This window comes from Ursus americanus, chromosome 22 (assembly GCF_024610735.1).
Source record: "Ursus americanus isolate L20-20 chromosome 22, mUrsAme1.1.p, whole genome shotgun sequence".
NCBI lineage: Eukaryota > Metazoa > Chordata > Mammalia > Carnivora > Ursidae > Ursus > Ursus americanus.
In genome coordinates this window covers 52,435,302-52,455,206 of record NC_142148.1, presented here as the reverse complement: position 1 = coordinate 52,455,206, position 19,905 = coordinate 52,435,302, and the positions used below count along the sequence as shown (strand labels likewise).

The 19,905-nt window shown below is 46.2% G+C and overlaps 1 protein-coding gene and 2 long non-coding RNA genes across 3 annotated transcripts in view; 1 reads left to right on the top strand and 2 right to left on the bottom strand.

Moving 5' to 3' along the window:
* Nucleotides 1-373: 373 nt before the first annotated feature.
* Nucleotides 374-3,510, top strand: LOC148108171 (uncharacterized). The gene is made up of 3 exons (XR_015721162.1): nucleotides 374-833; nucleotides 1,743-1,877; nucleotides 2,397-3,510. It is a non-coding gene; the product is annotated as an uncharacterized LOC148108171 (long non-coding RNA).
* Nucleotides 3,511-9,546: 6,036 nt separating this feature from the next.
* On the bottom strand, nucleotides 9,547-10,239 carry LOC148108170 (uncharacterized). Its single transcript, XR_015721200.1, has 2 exons — nucleotides 10,007-10,239; nucleotides 9,547-9,814 (listed from the first exon to the last, which is right to left on the bottom strand). It is a non-coding gene; the product is annotated as an uncharacterized LOC148108170 (long non-coding RNA).
* Nucleotides 10,240-10,415: 176 nt separating this feature from the next.
* The window catches only part of LOC148108169 (ral guanine nucleotide dissociation stimulator-like 2), a 28,098-nt gene continuing 18,608 nt past the window's right edge, over nucleotides 10,416-19,905 (bottom strand). Inside the window, exons 5-11 of the mRNA XM_087853870.1 lie at nucleotides 17,905-18,053; nucleotides 16,026-16,263; nucleotides 13,456-13,618; nucleotides 12,134-12,237; nucleotides 11,557-11,626; nucleotides 11,149-11,230; nucleotides 10,416-10,688 (exon numbers count right to left, since the gene is read on the bottom strand). Coding sequence (XP_087709996.1) covers nucleotides 10,528-10,688; nucleotides 11,149-11,230; nucleotides 11,557-11,626; nucleotides 12,134-12,237; nucleotides 13,456-13,548 — 510 coding nt within the window. The 5' untranslated portion in view covers nucleotides 13,549-13,618; nucleotides 16,026-16,263; nucleotides 17,905-18,053 and the 3' untranslated portion in view covers nucleotides 10,416-10,527. The remainder of the gene's footprint in view (nucleotides 10,689-11,148; nucleotides 11,231-11,556; nucleotides 11,627-12,133; nucleotides 12,238-13,455; nucleotides 13,619-16,025; nucleotides 16,264-17,904; nucleotides 18,054-19,905) is intronic.

Here is a 19,905-nt window from a genome sequence, read left to right as displayed (position 1 = left end):
TTTCTTTCACGTGCGTTCTCTTTGGAGCTTTGGTCCATGTGTAGACTGGGAGCTCCTAAAGCAAAGGAGCCCTAGGTAATTTCAGCTCCGCGCACGGGCCCAGCAAGATACCTGGCATAGGGCAGTGCTCAGTGTGTAGTTGAATAATTGAGAAGATCTTGGAGCCCACCTCCCCTCTTAAGCACCTAGACTGCAGAATGCTACTAAAACTTTCAAGCTGTTTCTGGGCAGGGGCGACAACCACAATGGCCTCTGCCTGACTCTTCCTGCTCCAGTTCCTCCAGCAGAACTCACCAGGTACCATGGACAAGGAAGCGCCCTGCATCCAGTTCTCCAGCTCTGGTGGCACAGCCCCACGCAGGCACACCAGCAAAGAAAGCCATGCCTTTTCTCGGGGGTCCTCAACGCAGTGCCTTTGCAGAGTCACAGAGCAAAGGAGCAGGATCTCTATTTTTCCCTTCTCTGTGGAATCTGAGACAAAGAAGAGAAAAGGAGGAAGACTAACTCAGAAAAAGAGATCAGATTGAAGTAACCAGAAGCAGAGGGCAGAGGGGGTACAGGAATTGAGTGAATGGCAAAAGGTACAAATTCCAGTTTCAGATCAATAAAGAATAGGGATTTACAGTACACCCCAGGACTACAGTTCATTACTGCTCTATGGTGTATTGGAGAGGTGTGAAAAGAGCAAGTTCTGAGAGTTCTCATCACAAAGAAAAACCTCTCTTTCTTTTCTTTTAACTTCATTTTTGTATCTCTAGAGATGATGATGGCGGCAGACTAAATTTATTCTGGCGATCGTTTCACAGTATACGAAAGGAACATCATTACGCCAGGTATCTTCAACATACACAGTTCTGTATGTCAAATGTATCAAAACAAATGGAGCAAAAAAATATTTTAATATTCATAGAGAGCATCAGGAAATTGGACATGGTAAAAAGAATGTCACGTAAACAAAACTGAAAACAGCAGAACCGAAAGCCAGTAGGTTATCCTAGGGGTTAAAATCTTCAAGCCATTGGCATAGAAAGTCGATTCTGAAATTGAAAATCAGTGAATTAAAATTAAAGCAGATGAAATAGAATTTTAAAATGTTGTTCCATTTAACAATTTGTCAAAGAATAGAAAGTCTTAATAAGTGACCTCAGATAGTAACTTTTGAAAAAACTGTTCATGTTTTGGAAAATTCTGATTGTAAGCTTCCAAGTGGGCACAGAATGAGAACATTTTGTTTGATCAAAGTCGCCTCATGGAAAATGGCTGAAGCAAAATGTCTGAGATGGGACCTAAACGAAAGGATATAAATGGCTAGACGAAATTGTCCCGAGTTCGTTTCTCCGTATTTGCAGTTTACATTTATTTTCATGTCGTTAAGTCCATTAAGTTCATGGAGTACATTCTAAGTGTATTCCATGCATTAATATGTTTGAACAACCTCCCTGTAACCCAGCTTCACATCTCATTGTATCTTGTAAAACTCAAACTCTATACCATGAATCAGAAACTTCCGATGACCGCCTACTTCCAGCCCTTGGCGAAACCATTCTACTGTCTTTGGCAATTTACTCTAGGTAGGTCCTAAGAGTGAAGTCAAAGTGTGTATTTTCATGAATACTCATCTACTTAGCATAATATCCTCCAGGTTCACCCATGTTGTGGCATATGTCAATGTCTTCTTCCACTTTGAAGAATGAATGCTATTCCAATATGTGTACATACAACATCTGTTCCTCCCTCGACAGATACTTGGATTCCTTTCATGGTTTAGCTATTATGAATAATGATGCCATGAAAATGTGTGTTCAGATATGTCTTCAAGACCATGCTGTCAATTAATTTGGGTATACACCCCAGAAGTGGAGTTACTGGAACACATAGTAAGTCTAATTTTCATTTTTTTGAAACTACCATACTGATTTCACAACTATGCTGTTAAACATTCCTACCACACACATTGAATAAGGCTTCCATCTTCTCCACATCTTTGCCAACACTTGCTCTTTTTTTCCCTTCTGATTGCTTTTTTTTTTTTTTGGAAGAGTCATCTTAAAGGATGTAAAATGGTATCTCGTTGCTTTTTATAATTTGCATTTCCCTTAACATTAGTGATGTATCTTTTCAAATTTCTTTTCACATGCACATCTTTGAGGATATGCCTATTCCCAATTTGCACATTCACGCATTGCATTCATTTTGTTGTCTGTTGTTGAGTTCATGTGATCTCTATTCATTCTGGATATTGAGCCCCTGCCAGATAGACAGTTTGCAAATATGGTCTCCCATCATGTGGATTGTGTTTTTACTTCATTGCTAATGTCTTTAAAGTCACAAAGATTGTAAGTATTCTGAATGTCCTGTACGTGAATTTATTTTTTTTTATATCCTGTGCCTTGCAGGTCATATGCATTAAAGCACGGCCAAATCCTATTTTGTGAAGCTATGAAAATGAATATTATTGGGCTGCACTTCCGAGATGAAAAAGGTTCATTAGTGGAGTAAGAGAGCAGCATGAACTGGAGAAGCACTGGCATGATGATGGGGTCATGACTCTATGTGATCGCAAGAGGATAGGAATATGTATGATGGGCCAGCATGAGCTGTGTACTGGAAATGGGACCTTGTCCATTTTGTGCAGCACCTATGTGGATGATGGGAGCAGTGAGACATATGACTGGACGGAATCCCGAGCTCAGCCCTTCTTCCAAGTTAGACTTTCATTGCACTCTGATCCATTAGCGTTTGAAGAGTTTCTTAATCAGATGAGGGACATAGTCTTACATGCTAGAAGGTGATGAACGTGGTGTGTGGGCGTGTCTGCAAGGAACTCCGTATCCCTCCCGTCTTGGTGAGCCACTGTCTGGAGTCCATGGCAAAGAAGGTTAGAGTACTAAATTACACTGGGGTCAAACCAAAGGGGAACAGTATGTCCCTCCTATGCTGAGCTGAAGTCAGGCAAGACCTTTATATGTTTGCTCTGTGTTCCCAGTTCATGGTCCCTAAGTTCTGCAGGTTCCTCTCTGGGAGAGAGGAGATGGACATGTTTGAGGGGGAGCTGGAGAGCTGTATCACCACCAGGAATGAGACCGAGAGCCGACTCCCAGTCATCGTGCAAGTGAAAAAATGGGATCAATGTCATCAAAGAGAAAACCATCAGCCACCAGTATTCATGCCGCCTGTGAGGAAATCTTGTCGAGAGGCACTTGTAAGTGATGGAGGGTGCACACCTGTAGTAACTCTGTGGCAAGTACAGATGTTACCTGCTTGAGGTGACCCACCTTGAAGAAACAAAGTTTTTGCCACCCTGTCAAGGGTGCTCGGAATGGACTCGAAGGGCAAGAGGCCTGGAACTGAAAGCATGTTTGAAAGTCTCTTTAGGGTTGAAATGAAAAAGGCAGCATGCCCTGAAAACTGCCTCACCTTGAATAGGCTAGCTCCCTTCATTGCTTGTGGGAAGAAAAGAAATCATCCGGTATTTTTCGTATTGAAAACAAGAAAACACAGAACCTTGGATTTCCGTTATTTTTTTATTGAAATTCGATTAGCCGACATACAGTCCATCCTTATTTCAGATGTAGTGTTGAATAACTCATCAGTTGCATATACCACTCAGTGCTCATCACATCACGTGCCCTCCTTTATGCTCCTCACCCAATTGCCCCATCCCCCCACCCAGCTCCCCTCCAGCCACCCTCAGTTGTTCTCTGTGCTTAAGAGCCCCTCATGGTTTTGCTCCGTCTCTGATGGCTTCCCGGTCAGTTTTCCCTCCTTTCCCCTACGATTATCATCAGTTTTCACTCGTATGTGGAACGTAAGAAACAGTGTAGAGGATCATAGTGGATTTTCTTTAAAAGGATGTTATTTTCTGTCTTTCCATGTTTGACCGCATTTCACTTTTCTTTAAAAATGACACGTTCAAATGATATGTCCATTGACCCTGGAGGGTTGGGCGTTCTTCACACTTCCTCAATGAGTTAGGACCCTGAACCAGGTGTCAGGAGAACCTCCTCTGTGTTATTGTTCCCCGGGTGCCCTTGTTGGGCTTCAGCTTCCTTATCTGTAATACGATGAGAGATACGAATGCTAAATATTTTCCGAAAGTTGTTCCCGCTCCAAACGTTCGATGGCTACCCATAGTCGAATATTGCTTCATCCACGAGACAAAGGTTAGGAATCGTTATTTCAATTACTTCATGAAGACACACAACCAAGTAGAATGAGAACACCAGAGGAGCATCGCTCCAATAGGACTTGAGTGAAACTCTGCTCCAACTGCCAGTAGCATAGGACGTTACCTTTTACGTGAACACAGAGGTGGGCCCTGGCCTTTCCATAGAAACAGACTGTCCTTTTGTCTTTGGACATTTTCATTTACCTTTCATGTGGATTGACGTTCAGCCCGATGAGACCTCATGAGGAAACTCTGCGTATCCTAAGCTTAGATCTCATAGGACCGATTTTTCTTAAGTTTTGAAACTACACTATAATTGACAGACAGTGTTATATTCCTTTCAGGTGAACAGCAGGGACTCTATAGTTCTGTACATTACACAGTGCTCAGCACCATAAGTGTACTCTTAATCCCCATGACCTATTTCACCCATCCCCCCACCTGGCCATCCCCAGTCTGTGCTCTACATTTGAGACTGGTTTTTTGTTTGTTTTCTCTTTGTTCTTTCTTTTTGTCTCTTAAGTGCCACACAGGAGTCAAACCCATGTTAACATAACACACATCGACTTTAAAGCTTACCTCCGTTTCATGGTCTGGATGAAATGTGCTGACTATACCACCACGTTGACTCCACAGTGGCTCCCAGGGATCCCCACCCGTGCTATATACCTCCCTGTCTATCCACTGCCTGGTTGCTAATAGGTTTCTGACCAAGAGAATATGACAAAACATTGTCACTTTCCTGTTACTCTCTTCTGTTCCCTTCCTTTCTTTCCTGTATCCCTGCACTGGGGAAGAAAGCACTGGTGTTTAGAACTGCCCTACATAAAGGCCCACAGAGGAAGGAACCTAGGGAGTGCCCAGGCTAATAGGCAGAAAAGAACTCAAATTCAGGATTTCGCTTAAACCCACTTTGTTGAGTCTGAGCTAAATCCTGACATTAGTCACATCAGTGACTTGGGAGCAAATCTTACCACAGTTGGGCCTCGGGTGAGGCGCAGATTGCATCACACAGAGACCTGGGGGCAGAAACACCCAGTCCCAACTGTGCGGAGATTCCAGGCCCCGCCGAATTGGGAGCTAGGAAATATCACGCTTCAGAAGTGCTAAGCTTTCTAGTAGTGTTCTCAGAGACAAACAGATAGTTAACTCAGTCGACCAGGCTTCGGCACCTGGCCCTCCCATCCACTGCCATCTCTTGTTCTCACCTCCCAGCCTCCACCAGCCACTCTGGCCACTTTCCGAATCTTCTCTGGTCAAACTAGTTTCTGTCTGAGAGATTTGGCCCCAGCGGTGCCCTCTCCCTGACACACTGTTCCCAGAGGTGTGCAGCTCTTGCTCCCTCTTGTCAATCTGCTACCAGCAGATGTCACCATGTGGAGGCCTTCCAGACCCTCCTCTCCTGTGACTCCCTAGCCCTCCCTACTACACTGTGCTGGTAACTGGAGTATAATATCTGCTCTGTTCTTTCACACATCTTGCTTTCAAGGTGTTCTCCATCAGAACAGCAGAAACAACTTGGCCATTTGCAGACTGCACTGGGGCGCACCAACTCACCTGGCACAGGCTGAGCGCTCAGAGCATAGTTGCTGAAAGAAGAAATGGGAAGGTCTTGGGGCCCTGCCTTCCATCCTTGTCACCATGTCCATTCCTGAGCCCGTTATGCTAGCACTGGGATGGGCAATGTGAGAGGCTAGAATGGATATCAAGTGGCCAAGATGTACTCGGCTGCTTAGTGCCTTTTCCAGGTTGAATGCGCTTGGGCGGATGTCAATGTGTGATGCAAAGATCATCATACCTGGTGCCCACTCCCATGGGTCCACCTACATGTCTGTTCCCCAGGACTAATTGTCATAAATCTTCTTCCTCCCAGTCCCTGACCAATGAGCCAAATCATCTACCACTGCCACGAGCCAATGTATATTCTTTCCTCAGGCTGCTTTTCTTTCCATACCACCTGAAAGAATTGAAAGAATTTTGAAATGCTCGAAAGAATTTCCCGTCGCTGCATTCTATCAAGACTACCCTGAACGGGGCTGTAGTATATCTGCAGCCACTTTCCATCCTGCAGCCACATCCAAGCCCATTCGGCCATGAACCAACCTCAGTCTTTTCCCTCCTCTGTCGCCTGGAGCAATATTGGGTCTTCTGCCCGTCCTCTCTGAAGCTCCTCTGGCCCGTTCATGGGGACTTGCGAGGGAGCCCGTGCACCACACACAGAGTGGCCCCTAGCACCTGCCTCTGCCCACGTGCCAGGGCTGACTCAGGAGCTCAGGCTCCCACCCTACCCCCTTTCAGCCTTGGCCATCCCTCTTGGAAGGACTTTGTGCTCTGCACACATCGCAGAGATACAGGAGGGCACAGGAAAGAAAACCCACTGACCTAAAGAAGCTCCTAAACTATTGACCTCCTTCCATCCTGCCTCCATATTCCCTTGAAGAGAAGAGGAGGAGAGGCCTGCAGGTGTGGACAAAGCCCTGCCCTGGCTGTTTATCTTCCTGGCAATAAAAAGTCCTCCTCTTGTGGCCAAACTTTGCTGAAAATTCTGTTTTCAGTGGTGAAACAGATAACTTTGGTCAAATGGCCTGCTGGCGCCGTTTGTCAGGGTGGTCCGTGGACAAGTGGCCTCAGCATCCGCAGAGGGCGTGTTGGAGATGCAGAGTCTCAGGTCCCTCCCAGTGTTACTGAATCAGAATCTGTATTTTCACGAGATCCCCAGGGGATCCAGGCCTAAGACGATGTCTCAAAAACCACTGTTGAATGTTCCCCAAAGAGAAAGCTAATCGGCACCTTGATATACCAAATAGGGAAGGCATGGTTGTTTCCTGGGCCTTTTTGGCAGTTTCTAGCATTCTAGAATTCCATAAAGGGTTGATTCCCCAGTGGACATGGTGGGAGTTGTTGTGCAGGAAAGGAAAGAACACCATACCTGCTGGGAAATTGAGCAAGGACGGAAGCTATGCATGGGCCCAACAGCAAGAGCTCCAACGCGCCAAGGCTGATCCCCTGCTCTAGAGCTCTCTGCTGTTCTTATGCTAGATCCCTTTGTGTCAGGTGATGGGATGGGAGATTGTTCTTGCTTTTGGAGCTGGCCTGTATTGCTGTAACTGGTCCTCTAAGATTCACTTTTGTTGTATCCCAAAGTTTTGGGATGCTTGTCTTGTCATTGTTCTTGGATTCCATGTAATTTTTTTTCCTATTTTGAATTCCTGGTTGACCCACTCATTTCTCGGGAGCGTGTTCTTTCACCTCCTTGTGTTCATGGTCTTTCCAGGTTTTTCTCTTGTGGTTGATTTCTAGTCCATACCATTGTGGTCAGAAAAGATGTATGCTATGACTTCCATCTTTTTGAATTAGTAGAGACTTGTTCGGTAGCCTAATATGTGATCTGCTCTGGAGGACGTTCCATGTGCAATCAAAAGGAATGAGTATGTGCTGTTGGAGGATGGAATGTTCTGCATGCGTCTGTTAAAACCAGTGCATCACCCAAAGCCACTGTTTCCTTGTTGATTTTCAGTTTGGATCATGTATCCATTAATAGAAGGGGGGTGTTAGATCCCCTAATGTATTGTATTACAGTCAATTAGTTGCCTGCTTTTTGTTATTAACTGTTTTATGTATTTGGGTCCTCCTATGATGGGTGTCTAAAAATTTAAAATTGTTCTATCTTCTTGTTGCATTGTCTCCATGATTGGGACACAGTGTCCTTCTTTGTGACTCACTACTCTTTTTTTTTTTATATTCTGTTTTGTCTGATAGAAGTATTCGTACCCCTGCTTTGTTTTGGCAACCAGTTGCATGCGAGATGCTTCTCATCTGCTCACTTTCAATGTGCGGGGGACCCAGTAGGTCTGGGGGCTCAGGCTGAGTACCTAATTTCGGACAAGTCAGTGTAAGTGTGCAAACTGAGACTGAGTGTGTAAACTGTTGAATATTAGTGACAATGGAATATTACTCAGCCATCAAAAAGAACGATTTCTCAACATTTGCTGCAACATAGACGGGACTGGAGGAGATAATGCTAAGTCAAGTCAAACAGAGAAGGAAAATTATCATATGGTTTCACTCATTTATGGAACATAAGAAGTAGGAAGATCAGTAGGAGAAGAAAGGGAAGAAGAAAGGGGGGGTAAACAGAAGGGGGAATGAATCACAAGAGACTATGGACACTGGGAAACAAACTGAGGGCTTCAGAGAGGAGGGGAGTGGGGGATTGGGATAGGCTGGTGTTGGGTATTAAGGAGGGCACCTATTGCATGGTGCACTGGGTTTTAGACGCAAGGAATGAGTCATGGAACTTTACATCAAAAACGAGGGAAGTACTGTATGCTGACTAACATAATAAAAAAATTATTATAAAAGAAATAGAGATGATGGACTTCAGAAAACATGGACCTGAAAGTCATGACGGACAGCAAGGAGAGTGTGGGGTTTCTCTGGTCAAGGATATGGCCCCTTATCCTGGCAAGAAAGAGCCCGTCCCTGATCCATCAGATGCCAGCCAGGGAACAGTAGCTATTGTGCATCTGACCCAGAGCCTGGGGCCTGGAGGGAACTGCTGCTTCAGAAGAACTGCATAAGGAGATGCACGAAGGCTGGGAATCCTGGCTCCTAGGTCAGCATAGATGTTCATGGAACCAGGCTCAGGTGTGCCCTTTAAAGTACCCCTCCCATCTTTTCCCACCACACAAAACAAGCAGGAAAGGGAATCCAGAGATCATTGACAAGAATCCCAGAAAGATTCCAAACTTGGTAAACGGCCAACGGGGAGACTGAGGCTGGAAAGTCCTGCCTGCCCTGAGTCCATCTGCAAATTATCTTCCTCTGGCTTTGTCCCCTTCACACGCAGGATTTGATCTCCTTCCGTGTTTTTCCCCACTAGGTGCTGATGCAGTTCCAGAGATTGAACTACAATACGACAAGTTCCAAATATGGGGGCAATACAAAACCAAACACTAAACCAAAAAAGCATCTCAACGGAAGAAGCAGGACACAGTCTTCCTGGCCTTAGAGCGGAGAAAAGCAACCCCAGTCCTGGGGCAGGAAGGAGTTCTGGGGCGTACAAGTCTTAAAGACTCCCACTTTCAGTGGTTGTTGCTATTCCTGGGAAAGTCCCTGCAACCTCTAAATCTCAGGAGTTCTGAGGGGCTGTCTCTGCTGTTTGCCCAAATTCATTGACTGAAATGGACCCGTGCTCTGAGTAAGGGGGATTTGGGGGTGCCCTCCAGTGGCTAGGGAGAAAGGCTGGCACTTCTCCTTCCTCCCACGTACAGTAGCTGATGACTCTGGGGGATTTCCTAGGTCAGGAACGAATATGAGAGTCTGTGCAAGTTTTCCATTACTGCAGGAAGTAAAAGACCCAAACCACACACCTGGGCTCTAAAACAAAACAAGGGCTTTACTCTCCTAACATGCAAATCTATCACAGTACTATTTAAAACAACTAAATGGTGCCCCCTACATAAGGAAATAGATGGGGGGAAGGGGTGTGGAGTAAATAGGGCGCAAGGATGCAGCTGCTGAGGAATCCCTGCAGGGCCACTGGACACTTGCTCAGCCCTGAGGTTGACTGCGGCCAGTTCTTCTCCTTCCTGAGTGCTGCTGACCAGCTAGGACCGGGGCTCCAGCTGGCAGGACAGGGTGTAGCTAAGGACAGAGGGACACCTGTGAGTTGCCCAGGAGCTTCCATTCAAGAGTCCCTGCCAGTATTTGCCCACAGCTGGAGTCTGGCGCCCCGGCAAAAAGGCCTGAGGCTGCCCAGGGAAGGAGGATCCCAGGAGTGGCCAGCAGAAAGAGTCCACCCCAAACCTCACCGACCCAGCTCCTGATGGGCCTCACCTCTCAGCCTCGCTGAGCAGCTCCATAGCCTGGAACCAGGCCCAAAAAGGATCCTCAGGCTCTAGGGTGTAATTCTCGGCAGCCACCTGGAGCAGCATGATGTCCGTCATGACTTGGTATTCCTGAGCAGAGAGAGAAGCACAGGATGTATACGGAGCATTGGGGGGCGGGGAGCTGCAGGGTCTGGTGAGGGTTGAGCAGCGGGACCGGGGACCCGTCCCCGGTCCTGGCACACATGGCCATCCTCCTCCCTGCAGATTCATCAGGTCTCTACCTGTTCTCAGAGGTGAGTATCAGTAGCCCCTCCTCCGGGAAGTTCTCCTGGATGCCATGCTCTGTCCCCATCTCCTAACGGGATGGGACTTGCACTGCTTTCTTCTCAAGGGATCCCAGGAAATGTGAGGTGGAGGGCATGGAGCCAAGCAATGTTCTTCCCAGGGACATCTCTGAGGCCCACTCCCTACCCTTCCCTGCGGGAAGCGCCACATATGCTCACCTTATTTCTTTTGTGGTGGTTGATCTCATTCCCCTGGAATGCAGACAAAGTCCATCAGAATGCGGCCCCTGGTTCTTAGGAGCACTTGATTCCCATCCCTTCTCATGCTGCACCATGGCCAGGACCCGTGAGGGGGCCGTGCATACACAGATAGCGGGCTTGGGATGTAGGCCAGGCTCTGGGGTCCTGAGAAAGGAGGACATGGGGCAGATGGACTGGCTACAGGTCTGGACCCTGCAGCACCACCCTCTCGGAAGACAGTAGGGGAGGCCGAAGCCTCAGGCAGGAAGGGGCTGCTGCGGCTACGGAGGTGCTCGCTGATGTGGAGGGTCCTGACTTCATTCTCCCCCCACGGGCAAACTCACCGGGGGAGGCTGAGGTCCACTCAGACAGACCTCACGCAGCTTTGCCTTCAGGAAGCTCTGCTGCTTCACCAGTCTTCGGCACCAGCAGCCATGTCCTAACTGCAGTCTCGCCTCACTCATCGCTGAGATGGGCAAGAGACCCCGGCCTCACAGGCCCAGCTCTGAGGCTGTCATCAGGGTAGGTTTGCCGAGTCCTGAGAGCTCAGGGCTCATTACAGGGGTGCTCTATTCCCAAAGGTCCAGATTCTGGTCCATCCCCCACAATCTTCAGGCTCACCCACCTCCAGATAGACCTCCACTGCGGTATCCAACATCAGCAACTTGGTGAGGAAAGTGCCAAGAAAGGGCACGACACCCTGTGTCCTAAGGGGGAGAGGGGGATGAGTCACTGTTCTCTGTTGCCCACAAGGACCCTCCCCTGAAAAAGCTCCAGCCTCCTGGCCCACCCCAGGTGACCACGTGGAGCAGCTGTCGACACTAAGAGAGAGGGTGTCAAGGCTAGGGAGTCTGCTTGGACACCACCTGCTTGCCCCCTCACCGCCAACGGCATCCTCACCTAGGCTGTCGCCACATTCATGCCAAAGGCTTCCCCTCCCCAAGGAATGCTTCAGACCATTCCCGACTTCATCCACTCAGGACCCTGTTCCCTCCCACCCCTCCTCTTTCCAGACCTGCAGCTTCCAGGCTACCTTGATGAGCAGGTTCCTGCCCTGTGCGGTGTCCTTGCTGCACAGCTTTTGAAAGATCCTCAATGGCTTCCTGAAGAGAGGCAAGGGAGGCAGGATCAATGGACGAATAATGTGGCAGGGTTGAGTGCGAGTGCCTTTTCTTTGAGAACCCCAAAGTGTCAACCTGCCTGGTTGAGGGTTTCTTCTGGAATCCTCTGACCACTAAGGTCTTTGTAGGACATGGGAGGGAGCTCTCATGTGGCTCGTCCTGGGCCTCCCTTCCCATATTCATTGAGAAACACTGTTTGGGTCAATTTGGGGTTCAAATGGGCAGAGAGCTTAGTGGCTGTCAAGGAAACACGTGAAGAGATTTAATGCAGCTCAGCCCCGTGTGGGACATTTGGCAAAACTGATTTCTAAAGCGGGAGGCATGGTGGCCTCTTCACCAGGAAGGCTGAGAGACGCACCCACCAGCCCAGGTCCTGTGGTCAGGGTTTGCCGCCTCCCAGAAGGTCCAAGCTGCCTGAGGGGGAAGAGGACAAGCCTCTGGGAGCTCCGTCGTCCATCCTGGTCCCTCCATGGAGAGAGGCCTACTCACCTGGAAACCTTCCCCCACGTGTTCTTGAGGCCTTGAATGGAGACACTCTGCAGAGCCGAGAGGATGGCATGTAAGGAGGAGTAGTTCCTCAGGGCTTGACAGGCCTGGGGAGGGAAGAGAATGGGCTGTCATGTGGGGAGCCAGCACCTTATTGGCTCTCAAGCTTCAGTCCCCCTCAGGGGAAGGCACTCCTGCTGGAGGAAGCCGCTGTCCAGGGACGTGCCGAAGGGCACACGTGAGGCCCAGAGGAGGAGGAGGATTTTACCTCACTCCAAGGAAGGAGCCAGGCAGAAACGGACATCCCAGCATAGGGCCACGCAAGGCGAGGTCAGCATGCCCCTGGACCAAAGAGCCTAGGGACTGCACAGTCCTAGGGCAAAGACCAGGGCCTTCCACCCTGAGACCTGATCAAGGGAAGAGCAGTGCCCGAGACTCAGGAGAGCACCTCGGCTGGGCTTCCCGTTGAATACCTTGGCCACCTTGATCCAGTGCTCCACCACCATGGCCCTGTCCCGGGCTGTCATGCTTGGGTTGCCAAGGCAGGTGGTGATGACACACTTGGCCACACCGTTGAACTGGGCGACAGTGGCCCGGACCGTGGGTGCCAGGTGCTCACTGCCAGGCTTGTTGCGCTTGGTCCAGATGGAGCCCAGGCACTAATGGGGCAGCAGCTTCTTGAACAGCTCCTAGAGAACAGGGGGACCTTGGTTCACCCAGCCATTTCCCATGCAAGACTTATGTCCTACGTAGGGGTCACAGGTCAGAGCTGGACCTCAGGGAGCTGAGAATCTGGCCTGAGTCTGGGTGGAGACCATGGATTTCATTCCATTGTTTTTCACTGAGGGAACAGGGTAGAAGGACAACAGCCCCAGGCATGTAAAGCTCCACTTCCCAACAGAAGCAAGGCACTTCAATATCCCCCTCCAGTCCTGCAAACTATGTGCATTATTCTCTTTTTCTGTGTTGGAACAGCGCCACACTAAGATTCACGCTGCTCAACAACATGATGCAGCTGTGCGATTACTGAGAATCTATTTGTTTTAGGCTTCTAACAAAGTATCTGTTTTCTCTTTTGCACATATATCTCACTCAGTAGTGACAGCTCAAGTTCTTTTTCACAATGAATGATTCAGAAATAAGTATCAAAAACAGATTTGAAGAGAACAGAAGAGACAATTAAAAGATACGGAAACATCCTACTTAATAAAAGGCCATGTATTTATGTTCTGAGTCGAATTTTAAAGCTTTTATAACATTTTATTCCTATAAATCCATCTTAGATAGCAACTGGACCTCACAGAAGCACTTAAATAAACGTTTACCAGTTGTATCCTGGCGAACAATATTTCTTGCTTTCTCAGCTCCCGGTGCCCCAGATGTGGTGGCGCTCCTCGATCGCACTGGCTCGGCCACATCCGGGTGGCTCTGCCAGCTGAGAGAACAGGATCTCCCCACGGTGGCTCCTTTCGGAGAACAGAACACAGCCTGATAAAGGATAAGACAAGAAAAATAATCTAAAGGCTGACTTCCTTATCATTCATTGCATAGCCTGTGTTACTCAGCAGATTTCATAAATCCAACTGTATATAATCGGCAGCTTCTCTTGTTGCAAAATTAGGTACCACTTCTCTGCTTTCCTCTCCTAGAGCTCTGGTCAAGTATTTCAAATGAGTGGTCAAGGATCCAAGAGAAATACAGGAGATAAGAGACCGAGACAGAGATTTCTGCACAGGTAATGTGCTGGTGGCTGCCACCTAAGGGTCGTTTTCACACCCAGGTTCCTGAGAGTATGTTTTGTTTCCACAAATCCAGTGCTTAGAGGCAAGTATTTTTATAATGAACATTTGAATTCATTTTTATTTTTAATTTAAAAAAATTTTTTTAAAAATATATTATGTTAGTCACCATACAGCACATCCCTGGTTTTTGATGCAAAGTTCGATGATTCATTAGTTGCGCATAACACCCAGTGCACCATGCAATACGTGCCCTCCTTACTACCCATCACCAGCCCATCCCATTCCCCCATCCCCCTCCCCTCTGTAGCCCTCAGTTTGTTTCTCAGAGTTCATAGTCTCTCATGCTTCATTCCCCCTTCTGATCACCCCCCTTTCTTTATCCCTTTCTTCCCCTACCGATTTTCCTAGTTCTTATGTTCCATAGATGAGAGAAACCATATGATAATTGTCTTTCTCTGCTTGACTTATTTCACTTAGCATTATCTCCTCATAAGCAAGATGATAGATCAATCAGAAATATTTGACAAAGGCATTAATTACATAATTGAATTCATTCTGTATCATTCCATAAACTGTTTTTCAGATTGTTTACCTTCCTATAAATAAATACAGCCACTCACAGACTGCAGCGAAGATATTATAAGAATCAGTCCCATTAATGACATGTTTATATGGTTAAGTAATCACCATAATTGGTTCACACCTCCCCACATCCACATCCTCTGTGGGCCTCTCCCACAATGACCCTGGGCTTCATCACATGACTTGCTTTGCTAGCAAAATGAGCAAGCAGAGATTTGAAATGCGTTGGAAAATCTGGGCTTGCCCTGTTGCTGCTCCTGGAAACCTAAAACCTCACCAAAAAAGCCTGAGCTGACCTGCTGGGCAATAAAAGATATGTGGCCAAGTCCCCCCATCACTGCCCCAGCTGACAGCTGGCCAACCCTAGAGCTGCCTGGCTGATTATTTGACAGCCTAGCTGACCACAAACACAGGAGGGAATCCAGCAGAACTCCCAATTGTGTCCAACCCAAACTGCCAACTCATAAAATCATGATTTAAACAACTGGCTGTTCCTTTAAGTCACTATGTTTTGGGGTGATCTGTCACACAGGAAAAGCTGATACAGTCTATAATAAGGCTATTGTTGAGGCTATAGTCTACCCAAAGCAAGCAATGTATACTTTATGCATCTTGGGAGAAGAAACTACTCCCAAGTTTTAGGACCAAGAAAAGCTATGTATCACCTAAGCTGTCGATGTTCCCCATTTGTAATCTGTGATCCTCTGCTGTAACCCTGTGAAGATCAGAGTCACATCTAAGCTTGCTCCCCTTCTCCCTCCCTAGCAAGCATACGGGGCTCTCTGGCATGCATTCTGGCATCTTAACCACTCCGGCAACTCCGCTCCCTTTAAATTTGCCCCAGTGTCCTTACCCATTTTATCTATTGTATTATAGGTACTTCTATGAACTGCCTCAAAATCTTTACACAATAAATTGGAGTAGAAGGGAATTAATCTCAAGACTGTGTCACAGCCTTAAAACAGTAATGAAGACAAATTGTTGTCCCCAGTAGAAACCACCACTGATGTTTTCCACCTTGATCTGACTCGAGGTCTCAGAACAACTTTTATCTAGAACAAAAAAAGCCAAAATGACTCCCATCTGAAACACTCAGAATTTTTCTAGCTTGCCTAAGCAGGCACTGGAATACGTCTTTCTAGTGTGGTGCCTGGAGCTGGACTTGCCCAGCTTCGATTTCTGGCTTTCCCACTTCTCAGCTAGGTACCTTGAGTGAGCCCATCACCACGGACTCTCTGTACTTCAGTTTCTGCCTGTGATACCTGGATAGTAACTCAGAAGTTACCAAGAGGGTGAAGAGAGAGAATACATACAAGCACGAGCCATTATTATTATTCCTGTTGCTACTACTGCTACTCCCCTTCATCTTCTTTCTTCCTCCACAGCCCCTTCATAAATTCATCATCCTTACTACGAGGACAGAGTGCTATGAAACACCATCCGACGCCACCATTAAAAAGACACGGCCTGTATGGTTTATTCCAAAATTCCATGCATTAACTGCCTATATGTATAGACACACTCCGCCTCCATCTCAGACATCTGGTATTCCTCTGTAAGAGTAGAAGTACCTTTGTCTCGCTGCTTCTTTTCCTTTTGTTCACTTAGTTTGTCCAGAGGTGGGTTTGTCATCTCAACTCCGTAAGTAGTTCTCGCCAGCACTGCTGTCTAGGAGTCCATGACGTTGGCCCACTCGTTTATGAGTTCTTCCCATTCCGTGAGGGAGGACAGCACACCAAGGAAGTCATCCCAGAGCTCTCGAGAAATGTACACACACAGGTTTGCTCGGATCCACGCCACCATGAGCGTCTAAAACCAACGAGCCAACAAGAGAACTGAATCACCCTCATTTGGAAGAAGAATGAGTTTTAACAAAATATTTTAAATTACTAGGAATAAAATGAACTTTAAAATAAAAAGCACTTGATCTTGATTTTCTTTTAGCGTCTCAAAATTTATTTGATCAACTGTAATCAGGATCTGAGCTACGGAGAAATCAGCTATTATCATGAACAAAGCTACTGGTTCAAAATCCCCTGGTGTCTGCAGCTGGTCCTGGCTGTAACTTGGGAGAAGACAAAACTCTCGGTACAACAACTATTCTACTTCTTTTTTTTTTTTTAAGATTTTATTTATGTATTTGACAGAGAGAGAGACAGCCAGCGAGAGAGGGAACACAAGCAGGGGGAGTGGAAGAGGAAGAAGCAGGCTCCCATCAGAGATGCCTGATGCGGGGCTTGATCCCTGAACACCGGGATCACGCCCTGAGCCGAAGGCAGATGCCCAACGACTGATCCACCCAGGCGCCCCTGGAATTTACATCCTAAAATAATCATTTTGATTCCTGTGGTTTCTGTACCAGTGAACTTGCTACCTGATGGGATTCCTTTGGGCCCACCCTCCCTTCATGGGAGAAAGGAAAAGGCTGGACTCCACAGCCCTAGGGGCCCCTGCCAGGTCAGTCCTGCCTCATTTCTATGCTTTCCACCAGGTGCACACAGAGCTTTCCCTTTAGTGCTGACTCAAGGACATCGAGAAAAAGCATCCAGAACACAGGTGTGGTAACGGGGCCCCACTGAGGACTTCCAGGAGGGAAGCGGCCACCAGAGCTGGTCTGCAGCAGCCCTGAGCACTGAGCACAGAGGCCAAAGCCCACTGACAGCAGGGCTGACCCAGCCAGGCCGCCCCAGGGCAGCAATGGGTGGGAGGAACACGTAAAGGACAGGCTGGAGAGGCATTTTACAACCAGAACTGAGGGGCATGAAGAAAGAGGGTTACAGAGTGGCTCTGAGGTCTCCGTTGCTGAGAATGTCTGAAAGCACCTCCTAAGCTGGAGTGATGCGCTCATCATGGGACGGGGGCATGGGAAAAACCCACAGCACTGTGTACTTTCAGGGGTATTATAAACACAGAGACACCAAACAAAAACAAAGGAGAAAAACGAAAACATTTCGCATAAGCACATTTTCATGACGCCACTATATGTTTGACGGTACTATTATTCAGTCATTCTGACAGTCTGTCATTTCAGATAATTGGTTTTCCAAAGTGAATTTAAAGCTTCAAATTGGAAGCAATAAAAATCAGTTAACAGCATTTCACAGCAATTAACAACCTCTCCTGGGCTTATGAAGAATGATAGAAAACACCAGTTACATTGCTTTTCCACAAAGCAGTCTGATGACAATTTAAAATGGAAAAATCTACTATTAAGTAATATGACTACTTTTCATTCAGTAACATTTTTAAAGCCAATAATAAAAATAAACTATCAAAGTGCTAGATACTTACCTTCTTCATAATTCACAGAAACTGTTACAGAAGATTGATTATCATCTTACTGTTCACTTTGTAAAGCCATCAGTAAGTGGAGGCTTTGATGTTCTAATTATTATGTTGAAAAAGAGAAACATCTGTTTTACAGTATTAATGAATTTGAAATAAACTTACCATGTCTTTTTATTCATTGTAAGCTCCATTATCATGCGCCTACGAATAATCAAAACAGCTTTACAGGCATCAGCTTGTTCTCTTAAGAGCATGGGAACTTCAGGACATGGTTCCAACAAAAAGACGTTTGTTGCATTTGTCAAAAATACCTTGAAATCAACAAATTTTACAGTAAACATATAAATGGAACTAAACACATAAATCTGAACAAATTTTTCTTAAAGATAATGATATTAATTTCCCTCTACTAAACAATCACCTTTGAGTCATTTCAACTAAGGCAAGTGGTACCAACACATACTCAAGATTTTTTAAAATGCTTCTCTTAGAATCACCTGACACACTTGAAAGACCTTTCCTAGAAAAAAAATTATTAATACAAATTAATAGTACAACTTTAGAAAATTTATGAATCAGAAAAGTTTCTGAAGACTTCTTTTTACATTACCTCAAAAGAAAAGGGGAAAACAGTAAGATAGGATCACTGCTTCTGGGTGAGAAATTTTGGGGTCGGGGACAGGGAGAGGAAGAGGAGCAGTGGTCAGACAGTGGCTGGGAAAAACCATCTGATTGCTGTGGAATCTCCCAGCACATGAACTTTGCAGGTAGGAAGCACGGCCAGCACCACCCAACACGGGCGCAGATCTCTAGTAGCTGTAGGGAGGCAGGAAACCGGCAAGGCCACATGGTCAACAGTACATAGCTTCCAGGTGCATATACCTTGACTAGGAGAACGATATTAGGCAGTAGGATATAAAACCTATGTGAATTCTTGAGATAAAAACAGATTCAAAAAAACTTAGATGACCAGCCAACAGCTCTACACTCTACCTCAGACCTTTGGGGTACAAGTTCACTGTCCGTTCCTGTCAGGGGTGTTTCAGTAGAAAATGGTGAGACGCACAGATGTGGCCTGTTACGTAGTCGTAAGTGACTGCTTAGGGGCACTACAGACGACACCAGTGACCCTTCAGTTTAGGAGACTGAGTTGTCAGTCTGGTGATGAAGGTGGATGGGTACCATCTACCTAGATCCTATGCCTTCTTAAGTCTCCCTTGTGTTCAGCAGTACAAATTCAAAGGATCTGGGAACAAACAGAATTCTCTGGCTCACCTGGGAATGAAATCTATCAACACAACATCTTAAAATAGATGCACAAACGGACTGAAGAAATTAAAATAAACATGCTCAAAAGTCAAGTGGGTGAATTTAAATATTGACAGCCTCTAAGATTATCTTGTGCAAGATTAAAAAGGTGTCAGGGCCTACTTTTCTAGAAAGAATTACTAAATAAGCACTGTAATAATTGGTAACAGATGATAACAGCAATTGTGAAGACTTTCCTAGATTTCAAGTGGGAAAAAGGAAAACAAAGAACTTTTTGACTAACCAACTCTAGCAGTGGTAGTATAATTTTAGTGGCCACTTTATTTTTTTACTACCCTGACTGAGATCAAGACCTGAGCTGAGAGATCAAGAGTCGGAGGCTTAACCGACTGAGCCACCCAGCTGCCCCTCGCGGCCATGTGTTTGGAAGACGTAGGGCATAGACGATCTGCTGCAAGACAGATCTTTCCCTCAAGGTATTTGGTTTCTTGATGTGAATTGGAAACTTTGCATACTCCCAAGTAAAAGTGAGGAGTCTTCATATATTATATTCTCCGCTCATTTTCTTTTTTAAAAAAGATCAAAACGCCAACTCCATGAATCTTTCTTACTACCATGTCAGTACTGGTTAAGGTAAAAATTAAAAAGAAATTAATACGTCCAAATTGTACCTCTCAACAGCAACTGGAGAAGAGTACTAGCTTATTCAACCTGTACTTGGCCACTTTTTCCTAATGAACCAAGGAAAGGACCAAAGATACTGGATACAAAGAGAACAAACACAGCTATTAGAATCCAAACTAAACATTTTTGAACACTGTTGTGCTACAATCAAGTGGAAAGTATTTTTTCTTGGTTTGGCCAAGTTGATGTAACTCATCCTTTCAGAAAACA